Source organism: Leptonychotes weddellii, chromosome 14 (genome assembly GCF_054177405.1).
Source record: "Leptonychotes weddellii isolate Sample4059 chromosome 14, ASM5417740v2, whole genome shotgun sequence".
Taxonomy (NCBI): domain Eukaryota; kingdom Metazoa; phylum Chordata; class Mammalia; order Carnivora; family Phocidae; genus Leptonychotes; species Leptonychotes weddellii.
The window spans coordinates 26,796,553-26,819,417 of record NC_138382.1 but is presented as its reverse complement, the minus strand read 5'-3'; the positions used below and the strand labels follow the sequence as shown (position 1 = coordinate 26,819,417).

The following is a 22,865-nucleotide window of genomic DNA, read 5'->3' as shown; positions in this document are numbered from 1 at the left end:
AGTTTGTTTCCTGAGATTAAGAATTCCTCATATCAGTGAGGTCATATGATACATGTCTTTCTCTGATTGACTTATTTCGCTCAGCATAACACCATCCAGTTCCATCCACGTCGTTGCAAATGGCAAGATCTCATTCCTTTTGATGGCTGCATAATATTCCATTGTGTGTATATATACCACATCTTCTGTGTAGGAGAAAGTTCTTTACAACATAGATGGTAAATTTAGGATAACCTAAACTTCAAACCAGTCAAATCTCTAGAGAGAATGGTCTGCCCTGAACAGTGAGCAGTAAACAGGCATTGGCCATCTTCAGTCATATAGACTGGGAGATTTAGTAGAGATGTTACATTGCAAAGAGGACTTAGAAAGTTTAAGTGATTAGATTAAGTGACCCCTAACTTAGAATAATTTTTACTTCTGCGACAGAAGTTCTCAGTTTTTTTGGACTTAAGCTTACTTAAATAGGCATTAAGTATTTACAGGCTACCATCCCATTCCATTTTTGATACTGACTGTTGTCATTTCGCTCAGTGAACTAACCTCATTTCTCTCCTGTTCGAGTAAATTGAAAGTAATCTGCTTAATTAATAATCATACCTCCAAACCTCTGAGTATAATAGTGTAATTTGAGCAGGCTGTCACTTAGCCAGGGCAGAGAGGTACATGGGACCAAGGAACCCCAAAAAGCCAAATAAAATCTAGTGGTAGACATGGTCCTAAAACATAAATTTGTTTTCCTAATCTTCATTTTTCCTTTCAAAAATTAAAGATTAAAACCTTGTAAATTCATGAACAGATTGAGATTTATCTGAAATATTTTAAGATTTAAGAGTTTTACTGTTTGTAAGGGTTGTTTTTTTGTTTAAGATTTGAGAGAGCTCGTGCACTCACTAGCAGGGGAAGAAGCAGAGGGAGAGGGAGAAGCAGCCTCCTGGTTGAGCAGGGGGGCTCAACTCAGGGCTTGATCCCAGGACTCCGGGATCATGACCTGAGCTGAAGGCAGATGCTTAACTGACTGAGCCGCCCAGGTACCCCATAAAGGTCCCTTTTCTATAGATTCTTGATGGACATAGACTGAATTGTTGAAGGCTTCTAGTGAAGATCTTGTAGTTCATCAATCATAAGGCCTAGTTTAGGCTTGTCAGCTTTATGTTTCACATTTGTAAATAATATAAAGCAGACACGTGATGTTAACATCAAAGTGTCTGGTACAAAGTAGGTATTTGTGGGTTTGTTTTTTTTTTCCTAATTGCTATTCTATACAACTTTGCTGTTACCCTTGTCTTAGCAAGGGCTTTGTATTTTTAGAACTCAACGTAGTTAAGTACTTGGGAGGAAAAGAGTTGGCAGTAGGAATATTAAATTTATACTTAAGAGATTTAGATTCAAAGGAATTCTGAAATCCTCCTTAAGGTTTTTAAAAAGTACCCGGTTAATGGGAATGTACAACATGGCTGTGAGGAGAGCTACCATTTTTCCTCCCAAAGCCATGATTACCGGGAAGAGACTATGCCTGATGAAAAGTGGTATTTTGGACAAAAAAGGGGGGGGGATTCAGAAATGAGTGAACGTCAGGGTAATAACAGGCAATTATAAATCATGAAATGGTTAAGCAATTAGAGAACCTGAAATTTTCCCTTATTTCATAGTAAGCTTGTACTGTATACTTCATAGCTTTCTAAAAGTTGTATTTATTTCCATTAACTATTCCCTCTGTAGGTAAGGTATTTAAAGTTTAACACTACAGTCCTGAACATGTAAATTCACAAGGCTATGACTGTAATCTTGTAAGAGGAAACACCCTGATGTTGACTGAAGGGGAAGAAGTAGACTTGGAGAGGAGGATAATTTCTTTAATGTTTCTGGTAGGTTAATGTCTAGGTAGTATGTGTATGGCATAGTTTACAGCAATTTAGATTATGTTAAATCTTAGGTGCTAGACTCTGATATAACTTCTTACATGGATGCCCCTGTGATCTTTAGCATAACTACAGTGTTAGTTTCATTAACTCCCAAATGAAGATACCAAGGCTTAATTATGTAACTTGTCAAAGGTAACATCTATTAAATGCTCTGACTCCAGAGCCAAGAGTTAACCAATATGCACTATTGCCACTCAGCCTAAACTTGGTACATGGGATTGATAGTAACCTCTGTTTCTGTTGTCTTCAAAGGTCAGCCATTTTGTATGACCTAAAGACTTAATGAGACTTTGCCTGGGATTTAAAACCGGCAGCATACATACAACTTCTGTTGAGTTTAACCCTAGGTATGTAAGCAGCTGAGGCCACCATACTGAATTTAATCTCGACTCCTTATTTGCCTGCTTTATCAGCAGATAAGGGCTAAAAATCTTACCCTGCTTTTGTATTAAGCAATACTGTTCTCAGTAGATTTGGTTTAGATTTAATTAACCAGACTAGTGGCTTTCAACCCTGGGTACACATTAGTTGTCTAGGACTTACCTCCAGAACTTCTAGTGTGATTGTTCTGAGGGACTCCCAGGCATTGGTGTTTACAGAAGTTCCCCTGTGATTCTAACATGCAGCTGTGGTCAAGAACAGCTGCCCTTAGACTAGTGATTCTCTGTATATTCCTTGGCCAGCAGCATCAGCATCACTTGTTAGAAAAGTAAGTTTTGGGGCTCACTGCAGATGTAATGAATCAGTCCTGGAGTGGCCCACCAGTCTGTTTTATTTTTTATTTTATTTTTTTTCACCAGTTTTAATAAGTCCTCTGGGTGATTCTGCTGCACATTCATGTTTGCAAACCACTCATTGATAACAGCTGATAAGTCTGGGCCAAAGGCAATTGACAGACACCTGCTACTAAAGAGCAATATGGGAAAAGGGGGTTGATAGACAGTTTGAGTAAGTAGTTTATTAAAGGCCAAAGATGATACGTAATACCTGAGGAATCTGACTGTTCATCCTTATTTTGCACAAGTCCAGGTGGTTTGTGGCTTGTTTTTTTTCCCCCCATTTTGTTTTCATATAGACAAAATTATTAGAACTAAGTCTTTCTAAAAGAGCCATTTCAGTCAAGCTAAATTATTTGTATGTAACTTTGAATGAAGGACTATTTTCTACTATGCAGTCATCTGTACTAACTTTGCATAGAAAGCAATGTCCATAATGAGTTTATGGAAAATTGATGTATTTATGATGTTGGTAAATCCTTGAGTGGGGGACAATACTCTGTAATGGTTGAATATTTGTTCTGAGACTAATCCTGGTTTTCCTGTTAAATTAGGCTCTTAATTATACAGTTGGTCCTTCTAAGAACTTTCTGAATTTGACCTAGATCTCAAAATCTTACCTGATGCCTTCTTGCTTTTAAGGTTCACAATGCACCTTTAGTTAGTCTTAGAGCCTTAAAAGTCTTAGTCTTAAATCCCATAATACAAGGTCAAACAAGTGAATTTGGGAATACTGTTCTTGTTGGTGATTTGCTTTCTTTCTCTTTCTCTTTCTGTCTCTGTCTCTCTCTGTCTCTCGCTCTTTCTCTCTCTCTTTCTCTCTTTTTTCTTTTTCTCTCTTCCCCTCTTTTTCTTTCTTTCTCTCTTTTTTTTTTTTTTTAAGATTTTATTTGAGAAGAGAGAGTGAGAGAGCACCCAAGAACCCGAGCAGGGAAGGGCAGAGTGGGAGGGAGAGGGAGAAAGAATTTGAAGCAGACTCCACACTGAGCAGGGAGCCTGACTTGGCTTGATTCCACAACTGTGAGGTCATGACCTGAACCAGAACCAAGAGTCTGATGCTTAACCAACTGAGCCACCCAGGCACCCCAAGTGATTTGCTTTCTCTACTGCTTTATTAAACTTAGTAGTCTAATGTAGAGTTCTTGATTTCTAAATTTTAGCTGATTTCTGTAAAGAGAAAAGTAAGCTAGAAAACACCTGTTAATTTGGTAAGGAAGTATATATGTAAAGAAGGAAAATGCTTAAACATGGAGGGTTTGGTTTTTTTGTTTTGTTTTGTTTTTAGGATTTTATTTTTAAGGAATCTCTACACCCAAGATCAAGAGTTGCATGTCCTACTGACTGAGCCAGCCAGGCACTCCTTCTTTCTATATTGTATGTTAAGAATGAGTACTTATTGTCTGTAGCTAGGCCAAGTTGAAATCTTTAAACTGAGTAAATGATTGCTAAGAGTTTTCATAATCACATGCTCTATAGTGTTCCCATTTAAAATAGAAATGTCATTTTACCTCAGAAACTAATGTTTTTGTTTTGACTTTTTAGTAAATTATTCCAAAGTATTCTTTTTAGTAGCACCTGGATGGCTCAGATGGTTAAGCATCTGCCTTTGGCTCAGGTCATGATCTCCAGGTCCTGGAATCGAGCCCCGCACTGGGTTCCCAGCTCATTTTCTGTTTCTTTCTCTCTCTCTCTCTCTCTCTCTCTAATGAATACATAAAAATCTTTAAAATATTCTTTTTATAGTAGCTTAATTTAATAACTGTACAGTGCCTGACAGTGTTATTTTAGCAAATACTTACCTGGATTGTTTTATATAATCCTCATAAAAACTCAGTGAGGTGTAGATAGTTCTTTTATGTGTTAAGTGGAGATAACTGAGATTTAGAGAGGTTTTAACTTGCCTGATATTGGACAGCTAGTAAGTGGTAGACCCCAGTTCACAAAAGCACATACTTGGCAACCGTTCTCTCATACTATAATTTTGAGAGAAGCATGCTTATAAAATATAATAAAACATCTGTATGTAGCCTCTAGGGTTGTTTACATAATTAAAATTTTTTTCTGTCTCTCCAGTTATGATGTTTTTGCAGAACAGATACCTTGAACCAAAGGTTCTTTACTTGTCCATAAATGCCTGTGTGCCTTTTTCCTGTGGGGAGAATCCATAGCTCATTAGTGGTATATGACTTTTAAATCAAATAGGTTAAACTGCTTTTTAACACAGTGTCAAGGCTCTACCATTGGATTGAGTCAAATGGAAATGTCATAGCATCACTTAGGACTTGGAGGGGAACTTATGCTAGACTATAATTATAAAAGCTCATTTGGCAAGTATCTTAGTATAATGTTGTGATTGCTTTCAGCATTCTTCAAGATTTTTCAAGCTGCTCTCAGCCTATGTTGCATGTCTTTGAGTAGCCTTAATTATTTATTTTTTTTTTTTTTAAAGATTTTATTTATTTATTTTGAGAGAGAGAATGAGAGACAGAGAGCATGAGAGGGAGGAGGGTCAGAAGGAGAAGCAGACTCCCCGCCGAGCAGGGAGCCCGATGCGGGACTCGATCCCGGGACTCCAGGATCATGACCTGAGCCGAAGGCAGTCGCTTAACCAACTGAGCCACCCAGGCGCCCAAGTAGCCTTAATTATTGCATATAGAAGTCATTGAGCCAGTTCTGAATCAAACAAGTGGTATTTTTAGATAAAAGTTTTTTCTATAAAGTAACAAAACTAATTTTCTTGACTGTATTGTTGTAGTGATCTGTTTCTGAAAGACTCCCAAAAATATTTTTTTAAAGATTTTGTCAGAGAGAGAGCACACAAGCAGGGGGAGTGGCAGGCAGAGGGAGAAGCAGGCTCCCTGCTGAGCCAGGAGCCCGATGCAGGACTCGATCCCAGGACCCGGGGAACATGACCTGAGCTGAAGGCAGACGCTTAACCGACTTAGCCATGTGGCCAAGTGTCCCGGGGAGTCCCAAAAATATTTTAAGCAATGTCAAAATGTAATGATTTCTGAGTTTTGATGGGAGAGAAAGAGTAGGAGATTTTTCTTTAATCAAGTCAGAGTTCTGTTGATTTTTGAGTATAGGCAGCAAGAATGAGAGGTTTAATTTCAGAACCTATGTGCAGCAACCAGTCTGCCCCATTGTTACTTGATTAGTATAATGTATTTACCAAAGACTTCAAATATTTCCTCCAACTTTCTCTGACATGCCATGTTCTGAAGAGATCATAATCAAAAGGAGGGCAGAAGAAGTTAGATCTGTGACTTTGTCATTGCTCTTCTATTGTGTTATAAGATCACTTAGTGCCTAGAAGAATTTTTAAGATTGCACCTTTTCAAATTTATACATCCTCCCTTTACATTAGTCTTTCTCCAGAGGTTGGTCAGCAGCACTGCAGATTCATGGGGGAAAGATGTTTAAAATGTAGATTCCTGAGGGACACCAAAACCGACCCCCCACTCCTGCAGGGACACCAAAACCCACCCTCACTCCTGCGTAGGGTGGTAAGTATTCATAGTGGTAGTTCTTTTATAGTTCAGGTATTAGAATCAGAATTTGGTTTGAATTCTAGGTCTTTGGTTTATTGGTAAGGTTTTTTGTTTTATTTGAACTCTTGCAGCTTTAATTTCCTCTTCTGTAAATATCTACTTGACCTATTTTTTCCCTAATAACCTTGAAAAATACCCAGTAATAGTAGGATCAAACTTTCTGCATTTCATTAATAAAGCCAGGTTGGTAAGTACTCTTAAATACAGTTTTATCTTTGGCATAGGTATTTTTTAACATAATTATGTTGTTTACATTATTAAAACAGTTATCTACCTTTGTTAATGTGTTATACAAATGAGATTTATTTCCATGTAATATGTAAAGCCCTACTACAAAATTCTTAATTGTCTGAGTATGCTTTACATTTAAGGTGTGAAACTTAGTAATGTTATCTGTTAGAATAAATGCTTTTTGCACACGGTAGGACATTAAAGATTTGCTAAAGTAGAACATGCCTCCAGGTGAATGGTGTTCTTATTTAAGCATATTAGCTCCAGGAAGCCATATTTTGAAGGAAGGTTTCAGTGATACTACTTTGCTTAATACAGTTTGAGTCTAAAATTAGTGTTAGCCTACAAGCTAACCTAAGGAAGGGTAGTTTACTATATAATCTGTTTTTGAAGAATACTTAATTTCCCTGAAATTTAACTCCTCAGGCTTTATTCAAGGATTGTTTTGTCAATTGAAAACAGAATTGGCTTTGGCTAAGATGTCACATAGTTAAGATTAATCAAAAGCATGTACTCCAAAGGATAGCTCTAAAAGATACCAGGGGCGCCTGAGTGGCTCAGTCGGTTAAGCGTCTGCCTTCGGCTCAGGTCATGATCCCGGGATCCCGGGATCGAGTCCCACATCGGGCTCCTTGCTCCGCGGGAAGCCTGCTTCTCCCTCTCCCACTCCCCCTGCTTGTGTTCCCTGTCTGACTGTGTCTCTCTCTGTCAAAAAAAATAAATAAAATCTTTTAAAAAAATAAATAAATAAAAGATATCCAAATATTTGGACCAATGAAAATGTTACTGAAAAAACTTGAGCTTAGGAATTTTAAAAAATTTTAATTCCAGTATAGATAACGTACAATGTTATTTCAAGTGTACAATATAGTGATTCAACAATAAGCTTAGGAAATTTTTTTTTTTTAAGATTTTATTTGTTTATTTGACAGACACAAGTGAGAGAGTGAACACAGCAGGGGGAGTGGGAGAGGGAGAAGCAGGCTTCCCGCCGAGCAGGGAGCCCAGTGAAGGGCTAGATCCCAGGACCCTGGGTTCATGACCTGAGCCGAAGGCAGATGCCCAACGACTGAGTCACCCAGGCGCCCCAAGCTTAGGGATTTTTAAGGGTTATCTGATTTGTCCAAACTCTAAAGGATGCAAAGTAGCTAATTAGAAAAACTTATATTAGAATAACCTTGACTTTAGGTTCTGAGAACAGGAAGTCATGTAGTACAAGAGAAAGAAGAATCCTAGTTTCATGCTTCCATAGGTTATAGGATTGCCCCTCAGCACCATGTAGGTAAAATTGGCCTTGATAGATTCCTACCTCTCTGTTTTTCAATCTTTGAGAATATTTTGAGCCCTGTTTTCGAAGTTGTTCAAGGCTCCAACACTTTCCAAAATATTTCAAATAGTGTCCTACATAGTTTTGCTCAGTGCAAATGCTGAAAGAAGTTAGTTACTTGGACCAGTTTGCAGAGATTGTCTTCAACCATACATCGGACCTCATGGGACGGAGAGAATGCTGTATTGGGGACTGCCTGTACTTAAATTGAGTACTGGCATAATTAACAGTTGAACTGACTACAGGTTTTTTGTTTTTAAGAACATCAAAAACAATCTTGGTAAGTAGTAAGAAGTGAAACTAAAAGTGAATAAAGACTTTCATTTAAACATGGAAGATTAAGATGCCAGTTTGTCTCCAGTCCTTAAGCCTTCCTAGAATACAGTAAAAGAATCAATGCATAAACTCCCAAGGAGAAAAAATGGGATAGGAGTAAAAGACACAGAAAAGAAAGCAACAAACTTTTGGAAGGTAAGAAGCTAATGGGTAAATGATACCTAACTTAGCAAGCCAGAGAAAACTGGAACCTAAGGATGAGAAGCCAACAACAAGCAACTAAATTGGCATTGAAGAACCTTTGAAAGGCTCAGGCCTTGGATTTACCAGGTACCTTGGAGGTAGGCATATGAAATAAAACTGAGAACAAAAGGATTGGTTAATTTATACGAAAGATCATTTTAACTGCTCCCACCCTATTCAGGGTTTACACCAAGAAAGAGGGAGACAATGGTATTCAAGAAAACAGGAAATAATGAAAGGAGGATCCCAGCATGAAACTGTGGAACAGGTCTAGGCCTACAGAGCAAGCTGTCCAGATTAGACTTAGGATGAGGTCTCTAAAAGATGTTTTGAAGCCAAAAAGTTTGGTTGAGTGCCTGAAATGTCTGGATATACAGGAGTTTAACAACCATGGCAGAATGAAGATAAAATAATGATGCAGAACAGTTAAGCATTCAGTGGAAACCAAAACTGTGGAAGAAAGGACTGGTATTAATACTTCTTTATTTACCTGTGATTTCTACTTAACATCTTTAAAAAATTATTAAATACTTAGTTAACAAAGATTGTATAATGTGCTCTTAAGAAGAAGTTTGTCAGACCTTGCAGAAATATGGGTTTAGACCCAGATAATCAGAGTTTGAATCCTGTCTCTGCTTCTTGTTCTTGTCCAAAAAAATGTCTCTGTGCCTCATCTGTAAAATTGGGGGCGGGTGCTAGCACTTCTAAGAGTTGTAAATATGTGAACACTTAAAGCAAGGCTATGTGTTACCAATTATAAGGAAGAGGAGTATGGAGACAAATGAGCCGTGCATGAGGGATGGGTAGAATAATAGTTTAAAGTAAAAAGCAAAGTATGAGCATGTTATTTAAAAATATGGATGTAAATAAAAAGCTGAGAATTAAAAATGGTTGCATCTGGGGAATACAAGCCAGGAATATGGTGGGCTGGGGCAGGAGACTGCTTGTCCTCATTGTAAGGCTTGAGTATTAACTTTTTGAGTTTTGTACCTATATGGGAAAACTGAAAAAGGATGAGCCTTTTGTTTGGATTTTAACTTGAACCACAAAGCACTCTTATTTATTATAGAAATCTTTAAATTTATTCAGAGGTTGAGAGAACAGTATAATGAACCCATCCCCTAGCTTCAACCATTATGAACTCCTGGCCAATCTTGTTTAAACCAGCATCCCTAAGCACCGCTGGATTATTTTGAAGCAAGTCCCAAGCCTTATCTCATTTCAACCAGTAAATGGCCTTAGTAGCCAGGGTGGGTGCACTGCTCCTCCCTTCAAGAAAAAAAAATTGACCAGCTGCAAGGAATAAATGCAATTAGCTGAAAACTTTTAGCAACAGCACTTTGGAGACCTGCCACAGTGTTTTGAGCCAAGACCACATTCTCCCGGCACCCTCCAACCAGTGAACAAGTGTGGCCTGGCAGTTTCTGCCCACTGTGGAACCCTGTGGTCAATTTCTGTACCATAGCTCACCACTGGACTGGTCCAGACTTTGTCAGAGTTGTATCACATTCTGATGCTTTTCTTGCTCAACCCTCCTTTCTTCGCCTTTCAAAGTGACCGACAAACATGGTCTAAGGGCTTTTGCTACCTAGTCCCTATTTTTTATAGGTTCATCTTCATCTTAACATCTCAGAGCATTCAACTGGCAAAATAGCTAAAAGGATTCTTTTTAAAGTAAGAAAAGAACATATCAGATCTCAGACTAATTTTCTTTAAAAGGTGTTTGTGCAGTGGACCTTAGGCTGGTGTTGAGGACTTAGCTTTCAGGAGGATTCTCCTCATTCCCTGACTTTAAAAAAAAAAACCTCACTGTGCCTAACCTGCAAACAGTATTAGTTTGTGCTGAACACCTGCTTCTAGTCCCTAATAAAAATCGTGTATTCTTTACTGAACATCCCTGGTAGATAATATTTCGCATGTGTTGTCATAATTTGTTGCTGGAGGATTTAAGCACATTTTGTGTGACTCCACTGAGAGAGGATTCTGAGTTTGTACTTGGTTTCCTTTGATTTTACCCTATGTGCCTTTTTCCTTTGCTGTTTTTTGCTTTGCGTCCTTTCATTGTGGTAAATCATAGCTGTGGAAACAACCATATGCTGCCCTATGAAAAAGAGTCCTGTGAGTTTCCCTAGTAAATCACTGAACCTGGAGCTGGTTTTGGAGACCTTAACAAATCAACAAATCCCACATGAAATTTGTAATGATTCATAAATATGAAATAACCAGTCAATAGTCTTGTCTCTTCCAAAAATATATTTAGGTTGTCCAAATACGAATCAAAACCAAGATCTACCCATAACGTTTAATTAACGGGTTAAATCTGTAAGTTGAGACTTAACCTGTTTTTTCCTTCTTGCTAATTTATTTGTGCAAGTGACTGTTTATTCAGTTTTCCCAGAGTCTGGGCTTTACTGATTACATCCCTATAAGTGGTATTTAACTTTTCTCTGTTAATGTTAGTTTCCTGAAAGCTTGTAATTCTATCTAGAGGTTTGATTGGATTCAAATTCTTTATCTGATAAGACTAGTTGAGAGATGATGTTTACTTATGTATTGTATAATATGGGGAGGCACATAATACCTGCTGCTTTCCTTTTTTGGGAAGGGGATCTTAAGATTCATTGTTGTCATCCCGGTCCATTTATTGTGAAATTTGCTATTAGCTTTTAATGGTTTAGCAGCCATTAATCTCTACCTAGATCCACTATTTTGTTGTTGCAAAAAAGAGGATGCCTCCTTCTATCTTTCCTTCATTTATTAGCTGTAATTCTTTAATAAAGAACTTTAACAACCAGTTTCATATATAGAAAGATAAACTTGATTCCTGAACTTTTTGAGTGTTAAGTTTTTTAGCATCCTCCAAAGGTTGGCCAGTAAGATCTTTACTTTTAAATGTCGTTATTAACTAATAGATTTTAACCCCTTTTTTTGAAGTTCTTGGTGCCCAAATCGTCCCATCTCTGGCCTGTGGAGGCTCCTTCAAGTTCAGCTTGACATAACCGTTCTTGAGGGCTTCTTTGCATTCAGGTATAGTAGGATGTCCCAAGCCCTTCTATTTCCTGCACATTTCTTCAAGGAGCCCTAGTTCTTATTAGAGATGGTATTTAAAGCACATAGTCTGGGCTGCTTATCGATACTTGTTTAATCATGTTTCTGGATCTTCTCATTGGACACAGGCAGGAAATACTTAAATATACCATCGGTTTATATTGCTATTTCCAATTAAATTGAGAGTAAGGAGTTATAATTTAATCTCTTTAATCTTCCATTTATTATTTTTTTCTCTTGAAAATCGTGGTTCCTAATACACCGTTGACTTGCCTTATCCTACTCATTGTAGTTTCAGGCTAGGCAGTAGTAATATTGCAAAAAATATGATTATTGAAAAATTGGTTTTGTTTTCTACTTTGTCCTTAGGAAATAACCCTATTTAGGATGTATTGTTAATCTAGTGTTTTTAAGTCAATTGTAATGGTTCCTCCCTATGTACTTAAGCCACCATGCTTCTATTTTTTTTAGGGATTTCTTATATTTTTTTAAATTCTGCTTTGTAATTGTAAAAAACAGTACATGGTTCTATAGGTAAATCTCCCAAACAAGATACATGAAGAGAAACAGAATGTCCATCATGGTTTCTTCTATTTCTTACCTCTTTTTATAGTAACTATATTTATTAGTTTTGGTTTATCCTTCCATTTTAAAATATAAACATATATAATTATATATTCACACCCATTTGTATATGTATGTATACGTGTGTGTGTGTATTTGTATTTCCACACACACTTATTAGGAAGTAAGTAGCACACTATGAACACTTTGCATCTTGCATTTTTTTTGGTGACCATAGATCTCCATATAACTCCATTGTAGATATTCTATTCCTTTTTCATGGGAGCATAGTATTCCATTATGTAATTGCACCATATGGTATTTCAAGTGGTTTTCTCCTGTAGACATTTGATTGTTTGTAGTCCTGCTTTTACAGATAGTATAGCTATAAATAGCTTGGTGTATGTGTCCTTTCATGGGGATTTTTATTTAATATTTGGAATGGATTCCTAGAAATGGAATTCCTGGGTCAAAAGGTAAACATAGGCAATTTTGCTGGCTATTGCTAAATTCCTCTCTACAAGGGGATAGTACTACTTTGTATTTCCATCAACAGTGTATGAGAATACTTGTTTTCCCACAACTTATGAACAGACCATTATCAAACTTTACAAAATATTTTAAGTAGATCTGTGTCTTAGACTTCAGCAAAAGTGTGATGTGGGTTTAAGATGTGATCCTAAAGACAGGGAGCTATGTTAGGCCTTGACAGTAGGCTTAGAGAAATGCAGGTCTTTGTTAAGGGGGTATAGTCACATTAAAGAAATGTTAAAGGTAAAGCATAAGGAGAACTTACTAACTGGATGGAGGCATTATTAGAGGAATCAGGGATAATTCTAAGTTTCTGGGAGTATAAATAGTTTCCTCTAGAGAATACTGAACACCAGATTATGGGATGGGGAATTCCATCTTGGATGCCTTGAATTTGAGGTGCTTCTAAGGTATCTGTTAGAAATGTAGTTGGATATATGAATCTGAAGAAAAAGGGATTATAGTGGAGCTTATGTGTCCCCATTCTGTGTGTTAGGATGTCTGTAGATGAAGATGCCCAGGAAAAGAATAATATTTGAGCACTTGGCATGTTCTTGACTTTGATAAGAATAGTTTTATATGTCCCTTCCATGTCTGTTTTTATACAGAGCATTGACTTAACATCTCTTTGGCCGAAATTAGAAAAAGTATACTTCATTTTCATGAGTTACCTTCTATAGACTAGTGTATATATGTAGAATATATGTATATATAATTCTGTTATGAAACTATACAAATTTCCAGGGCAAGAGCTCCAGTGGCGCAATCGGTTAGCGCGCGGTACTTATACAAATTTCCAGGGCAATTATAGCTTAAATTCCCTTGCTCTGATGTATGGGATGATTTATTTTGCCTTATCTCTGATAAACATGATTTTATATACAATTTTGATACTTCGGTCAAGATTTCTACTTTAAGATATTTTCTTTCTTAGTATCTACTTAGGCAAACTTTGACAAACTTAGGCCAATGGAGAATTTTTTTGCCATTGAAATACGCTTTCTTACTGTATTAAACATACAGATACATAATGTGAAAATTATATTTTGGCATCGTGACATTACAGCTGAGAAAAGAATCTTACTTAAAAGAATAGTTTTCTGTCCTATGTGGTCTTAAGGATATTGAAGCAGGAAACAAGTTCACAAACTTCAAAATTAGAGAAGTCCTAAAAAAAATCTAGTTTAACTTCACTTTACGGGAGAAATGTTGGTTATTTTTGTGACCAAACCAGTGTGAAACAACATGAGCGTATAAACGCAAGTGTTTGGCTAGAGACCTCTAAATTTAGGTTTAACCGTTAAAAAATGAGATTGAAATGGGAGAAGAGCAGAACCATAGACATGATTTTGTACTTGTCAGTTTCTTTGGGATTATTTCTGTGGGATAATGACAGAATATTAACTGACATTTAACCCATTATGTACTGTTTTAAGCACTTTACAAGTCTCATTTTAGTTATGGAAACCACATGTGATTAACAGTTAACATTAAACTACATTCTACATAAGACAGAATTAGTACGGATACAGAGTTTTCCCAAGGATATCCAGTAGTAAGAAGCTAAAATGGGAACTTAAATCCAGCCAGTGAAGACACCAGGATGATAAAGGACTCAAAACCTTTTTATATAAGTTGATGGAAATCCACTTAAAACATTTTTACTTAGAATATTGAGGGTGGCAGGGACATTTAGACTGTCCATTATTAGGTCTTTTGTGGACAGAGTGTATAAATTTCTTCTTGGGACTTACTCATAAAATGAGTTTCAAAGCTTATGTTTGATCCAGTATCAAGTATTTTCTCTTCCCTACATCAGAGCTATATGAAGATAGAATGGCTTTTCTGAGGGTTAAAAGTGCCCACTTACCACTTACTGTCCCAGCAGAGGTTACATGCTTATTTGGAAGGCTTGTGGTAGAAGGGAGTTATGGCACTAAGAAGGTAAATGGACCAGATCTACTCTGAGGCCCTTTGCTAATCCTGAGATTGTTCTTTTTCAACTAACTAAAATATGAAGAGACTTTGTTAAATTGGATGATTAAAGATCCTACCCAGGATTTATACCCATTTACTCTAAATGAGTTAGGTATTCTGTGAGAGTCCTACGCTTGCATAGTACTTGGTTTCTTCAGAAGAACCAAGGCTTTCCTGCTAGAGCTTGCTTCCATCTTTGGACCCACTTATATTTTGAGCAGGCCACTCGGTTAAGGGTTAATGGTCTTTTCTTTGTTTCTACCTTGTTAATACTGTCATACTAGGGTATGATACTTATTCTTATAGTACACTAGGTTTATCAAACTGGAACATGCTTTTCAGTTACTGACAGGATTTGTGAAAATTGATTGCTGGGCCTCATTCCCAGATTATCTGACTCATTAGATCCGAAGTGGAGCCGAAGAGTTTGCATTTGTAACATGTTCCCAGATGATGTTGATTCTCCTGGTCTGGGGCTCATACTTTGAGAAACACTATTATAGTAGTTTGGCCTACCCCAACAGATTGAGCTTTCCAAGAGTAGGAACCAGATATTACTCATTTCTTTGTCCCCCTACTACCAAGCAATACATAAAAGTAACAGGTCTTAATTTTGTAGCAACTGTTACTGTTATATTGCTCTCTTTGGCTTGTTGATACCAGAAGTTAGGCCTAAAATTTAGGAAACTTCTAAAGCTTTAGGTTCAGATCAGGTTTCAGTTTAAGTTAAACTTACCTTTAGAAGCACAAAATCAAGATTCTGCTAGAATTATTTCACATGGGTCCACTTTTTTTTTTCTTTTTTGCCATTACTAGGCTACATGGCTACATGTAAGAACTAGAATTTCGCCTCTCTTCCTGGGAAAATGGAGGTTATTGAAACGTACCGAAATGTACTAAGTTCATGTTCTGTGTGTAAAACAAACAGCAGATCTCAATGAACTGATTCCCAAGTTCAAGAACAGGTCAGCACCTGTTAAAGTAGTTTTGAAGCTTAGGTCAAGAAAATTTAGAGCAAGAAGAGCTTGTGTTTTTTTTACCTACTCCTACCCCTTAAGCTAGCAAAGAACGTCTTAATAAAATGTTAGCAAGAACTGTTTATTCTGGCAGTTACAATCATGGAAAAATACCATTTAAGTGAAATTCAGAAATGATTGTTTTTATGTATGTTGCATATACTTTTAGTCTTTGGTAGTAATCATAAGCAGCATTCTATGATTCTTCTCTTTTTCTCTCCTCAGATACCCAGAAAGTGGTACTGTAGAAATAAATGTCAAGGATCTTCGACCACGAGCTAGAACCAATTTGAAATGGAATGAACTAAATGTCGGTGATGTGGTAATGGTTAATTACTCTGTAGAAAATCCTGGTAATAGAGGATTTTGGTTTGATGCAGAAATTACCGCATTGAAGACAATCTCAAGGACCAAAAAAGAACTTCGTGTGAATATTATCTTAGGGTAAGATTACTTATACTGGGGGCGCTTGGGTGGCTCAGTCAGTTAAGTGGCTGCCTTCAGCTCTGGTCATGATCCCAGCATCCTGGGATCGAGCCCCTCATCGGGCTACTTGCTCAGAGGAGAGCCTGCTTCTCCCTCTCCCTCTGCCTGCCTGCCGCAACCCCTGCTTGTGCTCTCTCTCACTCTCTCTCTCTCTCTGTGTCAAATAAATAATCTTAAAAAAAAAAAGATTACTTACACTGATGCCCTTTAGCTACTGAAGTAATCAAGGGATGTAATTTTTAGGTATTACGCACATGTTCCTTAGTAAAAAAAAAAAAAAAAAAAAAAAATCTGAAAGTTAGAAATTTATATACTAAAGGAGAACTTTTTAATATAAATTCTTGAGATTTTTTTTAGTAAGGATGTCCCTTGAATGTCCATCACTGCTTTAAGGCTGGAGACATTATTTGAAAGCATTTTGGAAATAACTGAATATTTTATTTGAGAAATCCTTGCTTACCTCACAGGTAATATACAAAAGCATTTCAGTAGCTGTGGTGGTTATGAGGATCTATGTTGATATAGTAGCAGTGAATATCAACCTAACCAGCTGTCTGCTGTACTTGTAAGACTAGCTGAAATTTTCCTTTATAGTAATTTTCTTCATTTTACAGAATTTAACAAGCTTAATAAAGAGAATTCAAAATGTAAATTGTCACCCAAAATGCCAAATTGCTCCACTATTTCCATCATTAATTCTTTAAGAAATATTTTGGTGTTGGGGCGCCTGGGTGGCTAAGTCAGTTGAGCGTCTGCCTTCGGCTCAGGTCATGATCCCAGGGTCCTGGGATCGAGTCCTGCGTCAGGCTCCCTGCTCAGCAGGAAGCCTGCTTCTCCTTCTGCCTGCTGTCCCCCCTGCTCGTGCTCTGTCTCTCTGACAAATAAATAAAATTTAAAAAAATATATTTTGGTGTTTCACTCAAGTGAAGTACCATGCATTGTTTCACAGCTACTTTTTTACACATAGGAAAATATTATCACCATCTCTCTGTGTCTGATTCTTTTGAATAGAGTTTATTGGATGAACAGTCACTAATTTACTTTCTTAGAAGTCTATTAAACTGTTTCTAGTTGTGGGGCGCCTGGGTGGCTCAGTCGGTTGAGAGTCTACCTTTGGCTTAGGTCATAATCCCAGGGTCCTGGGATCAAGCCCCGCATCGGTCTCCCTGCTCAGCAGGGAGCCTGCTTCACCCCTGCCATTCCCCCTGCTTGTGCTTGCTCCCCGCCTTCTCTCGCTATCAAATAAATAAAATCTTAAAAACAAAAAACTGTTTCTAGTCCTTATAATATTTAACAATATTAATATATGTATTTTGTGCTTTTGTGCTTTGCTTTTTTTTTCTTTTTTTTTTTTAAGAATGAATTCTTATAAATACATTTTTGTTGAGCATTGGGGATTCTGGAATGATCCTGGCAGTTGTGTATATGTGTGTGTGTATAGGAAGCAGCCACACTAAGATTCTTGTCAAGTTCTGATTGACAGGATTATTATGTTACATGTAATATATTGGATAGATATATAATATGGATTATATATGTTAAATGTAATGGATACATTATAACAAATCTGAGATTAAGCATCTGCTTATGATTAATAATACAAAGTAGGGGTCAGTAAACTACAGCCTACTGGCTGCATGATTTTATGAAAATAGTTACTGGAACATAGTAATGCCCTCCATTTACACATTATCTATGGCTGTTTTTGTATTCAACATTGTTCAGTGGTTGCAACTGAGACTCCCTGGCTTGCAAACCTAAACTATTTACTCTCTGGCCCTTCATGGAAAAAGTTTGCTGACTCCTAAGATAAAAAGAACGTTGTGAGGTGCTGAAAAAAGCTTATATTTTAGAAAACAGTTTCAGAACTTTCTACAAATAGTGTGATTCTGTTGCCAGGTACAGATGCAACTCAGACTTCTAAGCAAGTTGTAATTTGGGTAAGGATACAAATCATGAAGAAAAGGAAAAGGCCTGTACGTAAATGGGTTATATAGGGAACCTTGTAATGTGTTTGAGTGTAAGAAGTACAAAACAGCACATGTATACAATAGGAGGAGATAACAGTACTAATAGCATAGAGTTAAAAAAAAAAATAGCTTACTATTTAAAAAATTTTCCCTGAGTGATTCTGAAATAGAGTGGAGCACCCTGGCTTTAGCGACTAGAACTAAGATTGAGTGGAAATTATAGATAGGCAAATAGAGACCAATTATGTGATAGCTGTCCCGGCAGTAAAACACACTGTCCTGTAAAGTATTATGTTCTCTGTCATTTAAGTTTTTACTAAATGTGTTAGGAACATAAGAGTTTAAAAAAGAGTCACTGTGGCATGTGGCTGTGGATAAGAATTTTTTTTTTTCATGGTTAGAAATCTTTTTACTGGAAAGAGTGGATAAATAGAAGGAAGGTCTAAATGTATTCTGTTGTTCACAGTTTTGGGCTGTTACAAACTGCTGTGTTCATCCTGTGACATCCTGCCTGTGTTCTGGTGCTTATGTGCATTAGTTTTTGTAGGGTGCATCTTGCCTAGAAGTAGAATTGCTGGGTTGTAGAACTGCATGCACATCTTGACTTCAATAAATAGGACCAAATATTTGGCTGTATCAGATTACACTTCTACAGCAGTATTAGAGGTCCCATTGCTCTGCATTGTCATCCACACTTAATTTTGTTACATTTGAATTTTTGCTAATCAGAGGGGTATATAATAAAATAGTATATCATTATGGTTTTGATTTGCATTTCCTTGACTACCAGTGAGATTGACAGCCTTATGTTCATTGGCAATTTAGGTACCTTTTGTGAGGACCCTGTTCCAAACATTACTGTTCTGTTGTTAGTCTGTATTACTGATTTTTTTTTTTTTTTTTAGGAGTTCTAATTATGAAGACTTGACCATTTTAGTTCTGTGTAGAGAAAATATTTTCGCTTTTATAGCTTTTCTCATGTTTTGAATAATAGTATTAATTTTAACTAGCTTATTAAATTTTTTCCCCTGATGTTTATGCTTTCTGTATCTTAAGAAACCTTCTGGGGTTTGGGCAGGGAGTGGGGGATATGGGTGAAGGTGGTCAAAAGGTACAAACTTCCAGTTCCAGGGATATGTACAGCATGGTAACTGTAGTTGGCAGTACTGTATTGTATATTTGAAAGTTGCTTAGAGTACTTAAAAGTTTTCATAACCAAAAGAAATAACTATCTGAGGTGATGGAAGTTAACTTTTTGTGGTAATCATTTGTCAGTTTATACATCTATCAAATCATTGTTTTACACCTTAAACTTACACAGTATATGTCTGTTATATCTCAGTAAAACTATTAGACCTCAGTAAAACATGGAGTGGGCAGGGGAGAAACTTTTCCTACCCAAAATACATTAAGATACTCTCCATTATTAAAAAAGCTTTGTGGTTTTACCTTTCCTTGGTAGATCTTTAATCGATTTGAAGTAGGTTTTGAGGTAAGGGTTGGACTCACCTTGATATATATGGATAATCATTTTTCCTGACATTGCTTATTAAAAAGCCCTTTTTCCCTCTCTGGTCTTCAGTATCACCTCATATCAAATATGTAATTTGATGCATCCATCTGATTTCCATTCTGTACCATTGGTCTATTTTGTGTATCCTAATATCAGTTCCACATTTTAATGATATGACAGAACAGGGCTTCCTACCTTGCTCTTCAGTAGTTCTCTGTTTCCTTAGGTCTTTGTGCTTTCACTTGAGTTTTCCAAGTCATCTTGGTAATTTAAACATAACCATTGGGAATTTAATACGTATTGTGTTGACTCTAATCCAGGAATGTGCTTTTTCTCCATTTATTTAGGTCTTTAATGTGTTTTTCTCCTATTTTTATTAGGTTGAACCATATAACATGTTTTTATAGGTTCAAAATAATTGAGTGATGGCAATTATATGGTAGAACCTGATTTAATACTCTCCAGAGATCTGATCTTACAGGAGTCTGTTATCCTTATTTAACTTTAAGTACTACTTACTGTTCCTATAAATGCTATATATATATATGTTTTTTGTCACTGGTACATAAGTAACCTTTGATTTTTGGATCTAGTAGCCTTACTAAATTTACTAGTTTTAATTTACATGTAGATTTTTTGGGAATTTTTATGCTTATAATCATCTATGAATTATGACATTTTTGTCTTTTAATCGTTTTTATTCACCAGCCGCCCTTTAGTACGTTGTTGAAAGGATGTGGTGATAAATACAGGCATCTTTTTTCTCCTTTATCTCTAAGAAAAACTTTCCAAAATTTCACCAATAACTATAGTATTTGACATAGGCATTTTGTGGATACGCTATCCTGGATTTGCATTGACAGTATTTTGTGTGGAATTTTTGCATTTGTGTTAATGAGTAAAATTTGCATGTTAGTTTTTCCTAACTAGCTGTCCTTCACAAATTATTCAGGTTTTATAAAATAATTAGAATATTCTTTGTCTTATGGTGAAGTTTTGTGTCCTTTTCTTGACTGTTTGGTAGAACTTCTCAGTAAAGCCCTCTGGGGCTGAGCTTTCTTTGTGGGAAGGATTTTTATGATTGGCTCAATTTCTGTAATGATAGGGAGACTCTGAGTTTTCTATTTCTTGAAATAAAATTTTATTTTTTAGGAACTTGATTTTATCTAAATTTTATTTATTGTCATAAATAAAATTTGTCATAAGTTTAACCTCATCTTTTAATGTGCAGTCTTTATTGTGATGTTCCCTTTTTTTATTCCTGAGTTTAGTTTGTGACTTTTTAATCTGTCCCACCAGAGGCTTATGAATTTTATTAGGCTTTTACAGATAACGAACCTTCAGCTTTGTGATATTGAAGGTACAAAAGGAGAAATATAGGACATTGTTTTTAATCTATCTTGGGTATTTGATAAAGGAACTTGCAGTTAAAGTTTATGCTTGTTTCTATTTTTTTTTTTCTTAAAGATTTCATCTATTTATTTGTCAGACAGAGAGGGCAGGGGCACAAGCAGGGGGAGCTGCAGGCAGAGGGAGAAGTGGGCTCCTTGCTCAGCGGGGAGCCCGATGTGGGACTTAATCCCAGGGCCCTGGGATCATGACCTGAGCCGAAGGCAGATGCTTAACTCCTGACCCACCAAGGCGTCCATCTATTTTAAATTTGTGAGTACCAAAAAGTGAATATGCTTAAACTGTCTAGTGATCAAATTCTATTTTTAGTATCATTTTCTGCTTCTATTTTAGCTTTGAAGAAAATTCAGAACAAAAGCTTGTGGAGTTTAAATCCATTTTTCATAATACTTCAGTTACTGTTATGCATATTGCATTGAATACCACATGAAGTTACACTAGTTTAGATATTTATAAGTAGAATTTGAATTCTATAACAAGAAAATAATTTATCTAAAGCTGAAACTAAACTATGGAGGTACTTTATTTTCAGTGTCATTTTTTATAGGGCTTTATTTACTAAATTTTATCTATACTCATTTGTCATCAAATCTCTTTAATGATATTTTTAACATTCTTATACAGTATAACTTTGGTGTCCATTATCAAGTTATAAATCAAAACTCACTGTATTTTAACCATATGGGCCTCCTTGTGGTGCTTAATCATCTATGTAAACATATTTCTGCTTCAGAGCCTTTGCATTTGCTATTCCCTCTGCCTGTTCTGCCCCACACAGACACTCATTTGGCTTGCTCTCTTGTCTCAGTTCTTTGTTCAGACATCACTTCAAAAGACATCTTTCTTGAATGTGGTATATAAAATTATATGTGCACATGCCATGCATAGATTCCTTGAATCCTTACTTTTCTTTATAGTATTGATTATCATCTGATATTTGTCTCTCTTGGCCTACTTGTAGTAGTTTCCTATTCTTGCTGCAATAAATTACCACAAACTTAGTGGCTTAAGCAGTATAAATTACCATTTTACGGTTCTGTAAGTCAGAAGTTTTGTATGGATTTCCCTGGGCTAAAAGTGTCAGCAAAGATGTGTTACTTTTTGGGGACTCTAAAAGGAGACTCTATTTCCTTGCCTTTTTCAGATTTTAAAGGCCCCCACTACCCACTTCCTCCCTTTTTAACATTACATATCTGACTCTTCTACTTTTAAGTTCCCTTGTAATTACTTTGGGCCTACCTGCATAATCCTGTTTCAAGGTCATTAACTTCATCATGTCTACAAAGTCCCTTTTGCCATGTAACATAATATTCACATGTTCCCACACTTAGGACCTAGACATCTTGGCACCCATTTATTCTGTCATACTACTAAAACGTTAATGCCCTGGTTTTTGTTGGCTGCTGTGTGCCAGGCCCTGTTGTAGGAACAAGTTATAATGAGTAGTCAGTAAATAGAATATTTCACAGAATCTTAGATTAACAGGTTTTTTTTTTAATTTTAACATCTCAAAATGTACCTTAAAATTGCTATTGGAACGAAGTTGGGTTCTTTTCATAGATTTGAGTTTGCTTCTGCTAGGGACCTTGGAGTACCATCTAACTTAAAATTCTCTGAGCTTCCTTAGACCACACAGGTAGTATGAATTCATATCTGCAAAACGGCATGAATCATACCTTTGTGGTTCAATTCTTGGGATACTTTTCCTCCTTTTACTTAGTGATAATATTGAAATAGGCATGTTTGTTTTCTGTCTCTACATGCAAGGTGGTTTATTTACCATTTATCTTATTAAACTGTGAGAAGAACCGTTTGGTAGCCTAGCTTTATTTGAGGGTCCTTCTTAGACACCTCAGACTTTTTTCTTTCTTATAATTTCATAAAATGGTGTGTTTTTTAGTTGTTGGCTTCCATCTAGAGTACCACCTTTGGGGATGGTTCTTAGACTACCCCATTGCAGGCCAATTTCTTTTTTGGTACTACATAAAATAATGCGTTTTACAATTGTTTGTTTATTAGAT

At 36.4% G+C, this 22,865-nt stretch overlaps 1 protein-coding gene and 1 long non-coding RNA gene across 6 annotated transcripts in view; both read left to right on the top strand.

Annotated features, from left to right (window-relative positions):
* Positions 1 to 22,865, top strand: part of UHRF2 (ubiquitin like with PHD and ring finger domains 2) — an 88,889-nt gene that overhangs the window by 22,204 nt on the left and 43,820 nt on the right. For 4 of the 5 annotated variants that reach the window (XM_081802970.1, XM_081802968.1, XM_081802969.1 and 1 more), the window contains exons 4-5: positions 11,264 to 11,356; positions 15,691 to 15,909. In XM_081802970.1, the coding sequence (XP_081659096.1) occupies positions 11,264 to 11,356; positions 15,691 to 15,909 (312 nt within the window). The remainder of the gene's footprint in view (positions 1 to 11,263; positions 11,357 to 15,690; positions 15,910 to 22,865) is intronic. The other variant, XM_081802967.1, reaches the window with a different exon arrangement.
* On the top strand, positions 7 to 6,703 carry LOC145717010 (uncharacterized). The gene is made up of 2 exons (XR_014139983.1): positions 7 to 5,115; positions 5,336 to 6,703. It is a non-coding gene; the product is annotated as an uncharacterized LOC145717010 (long non-coding RNA).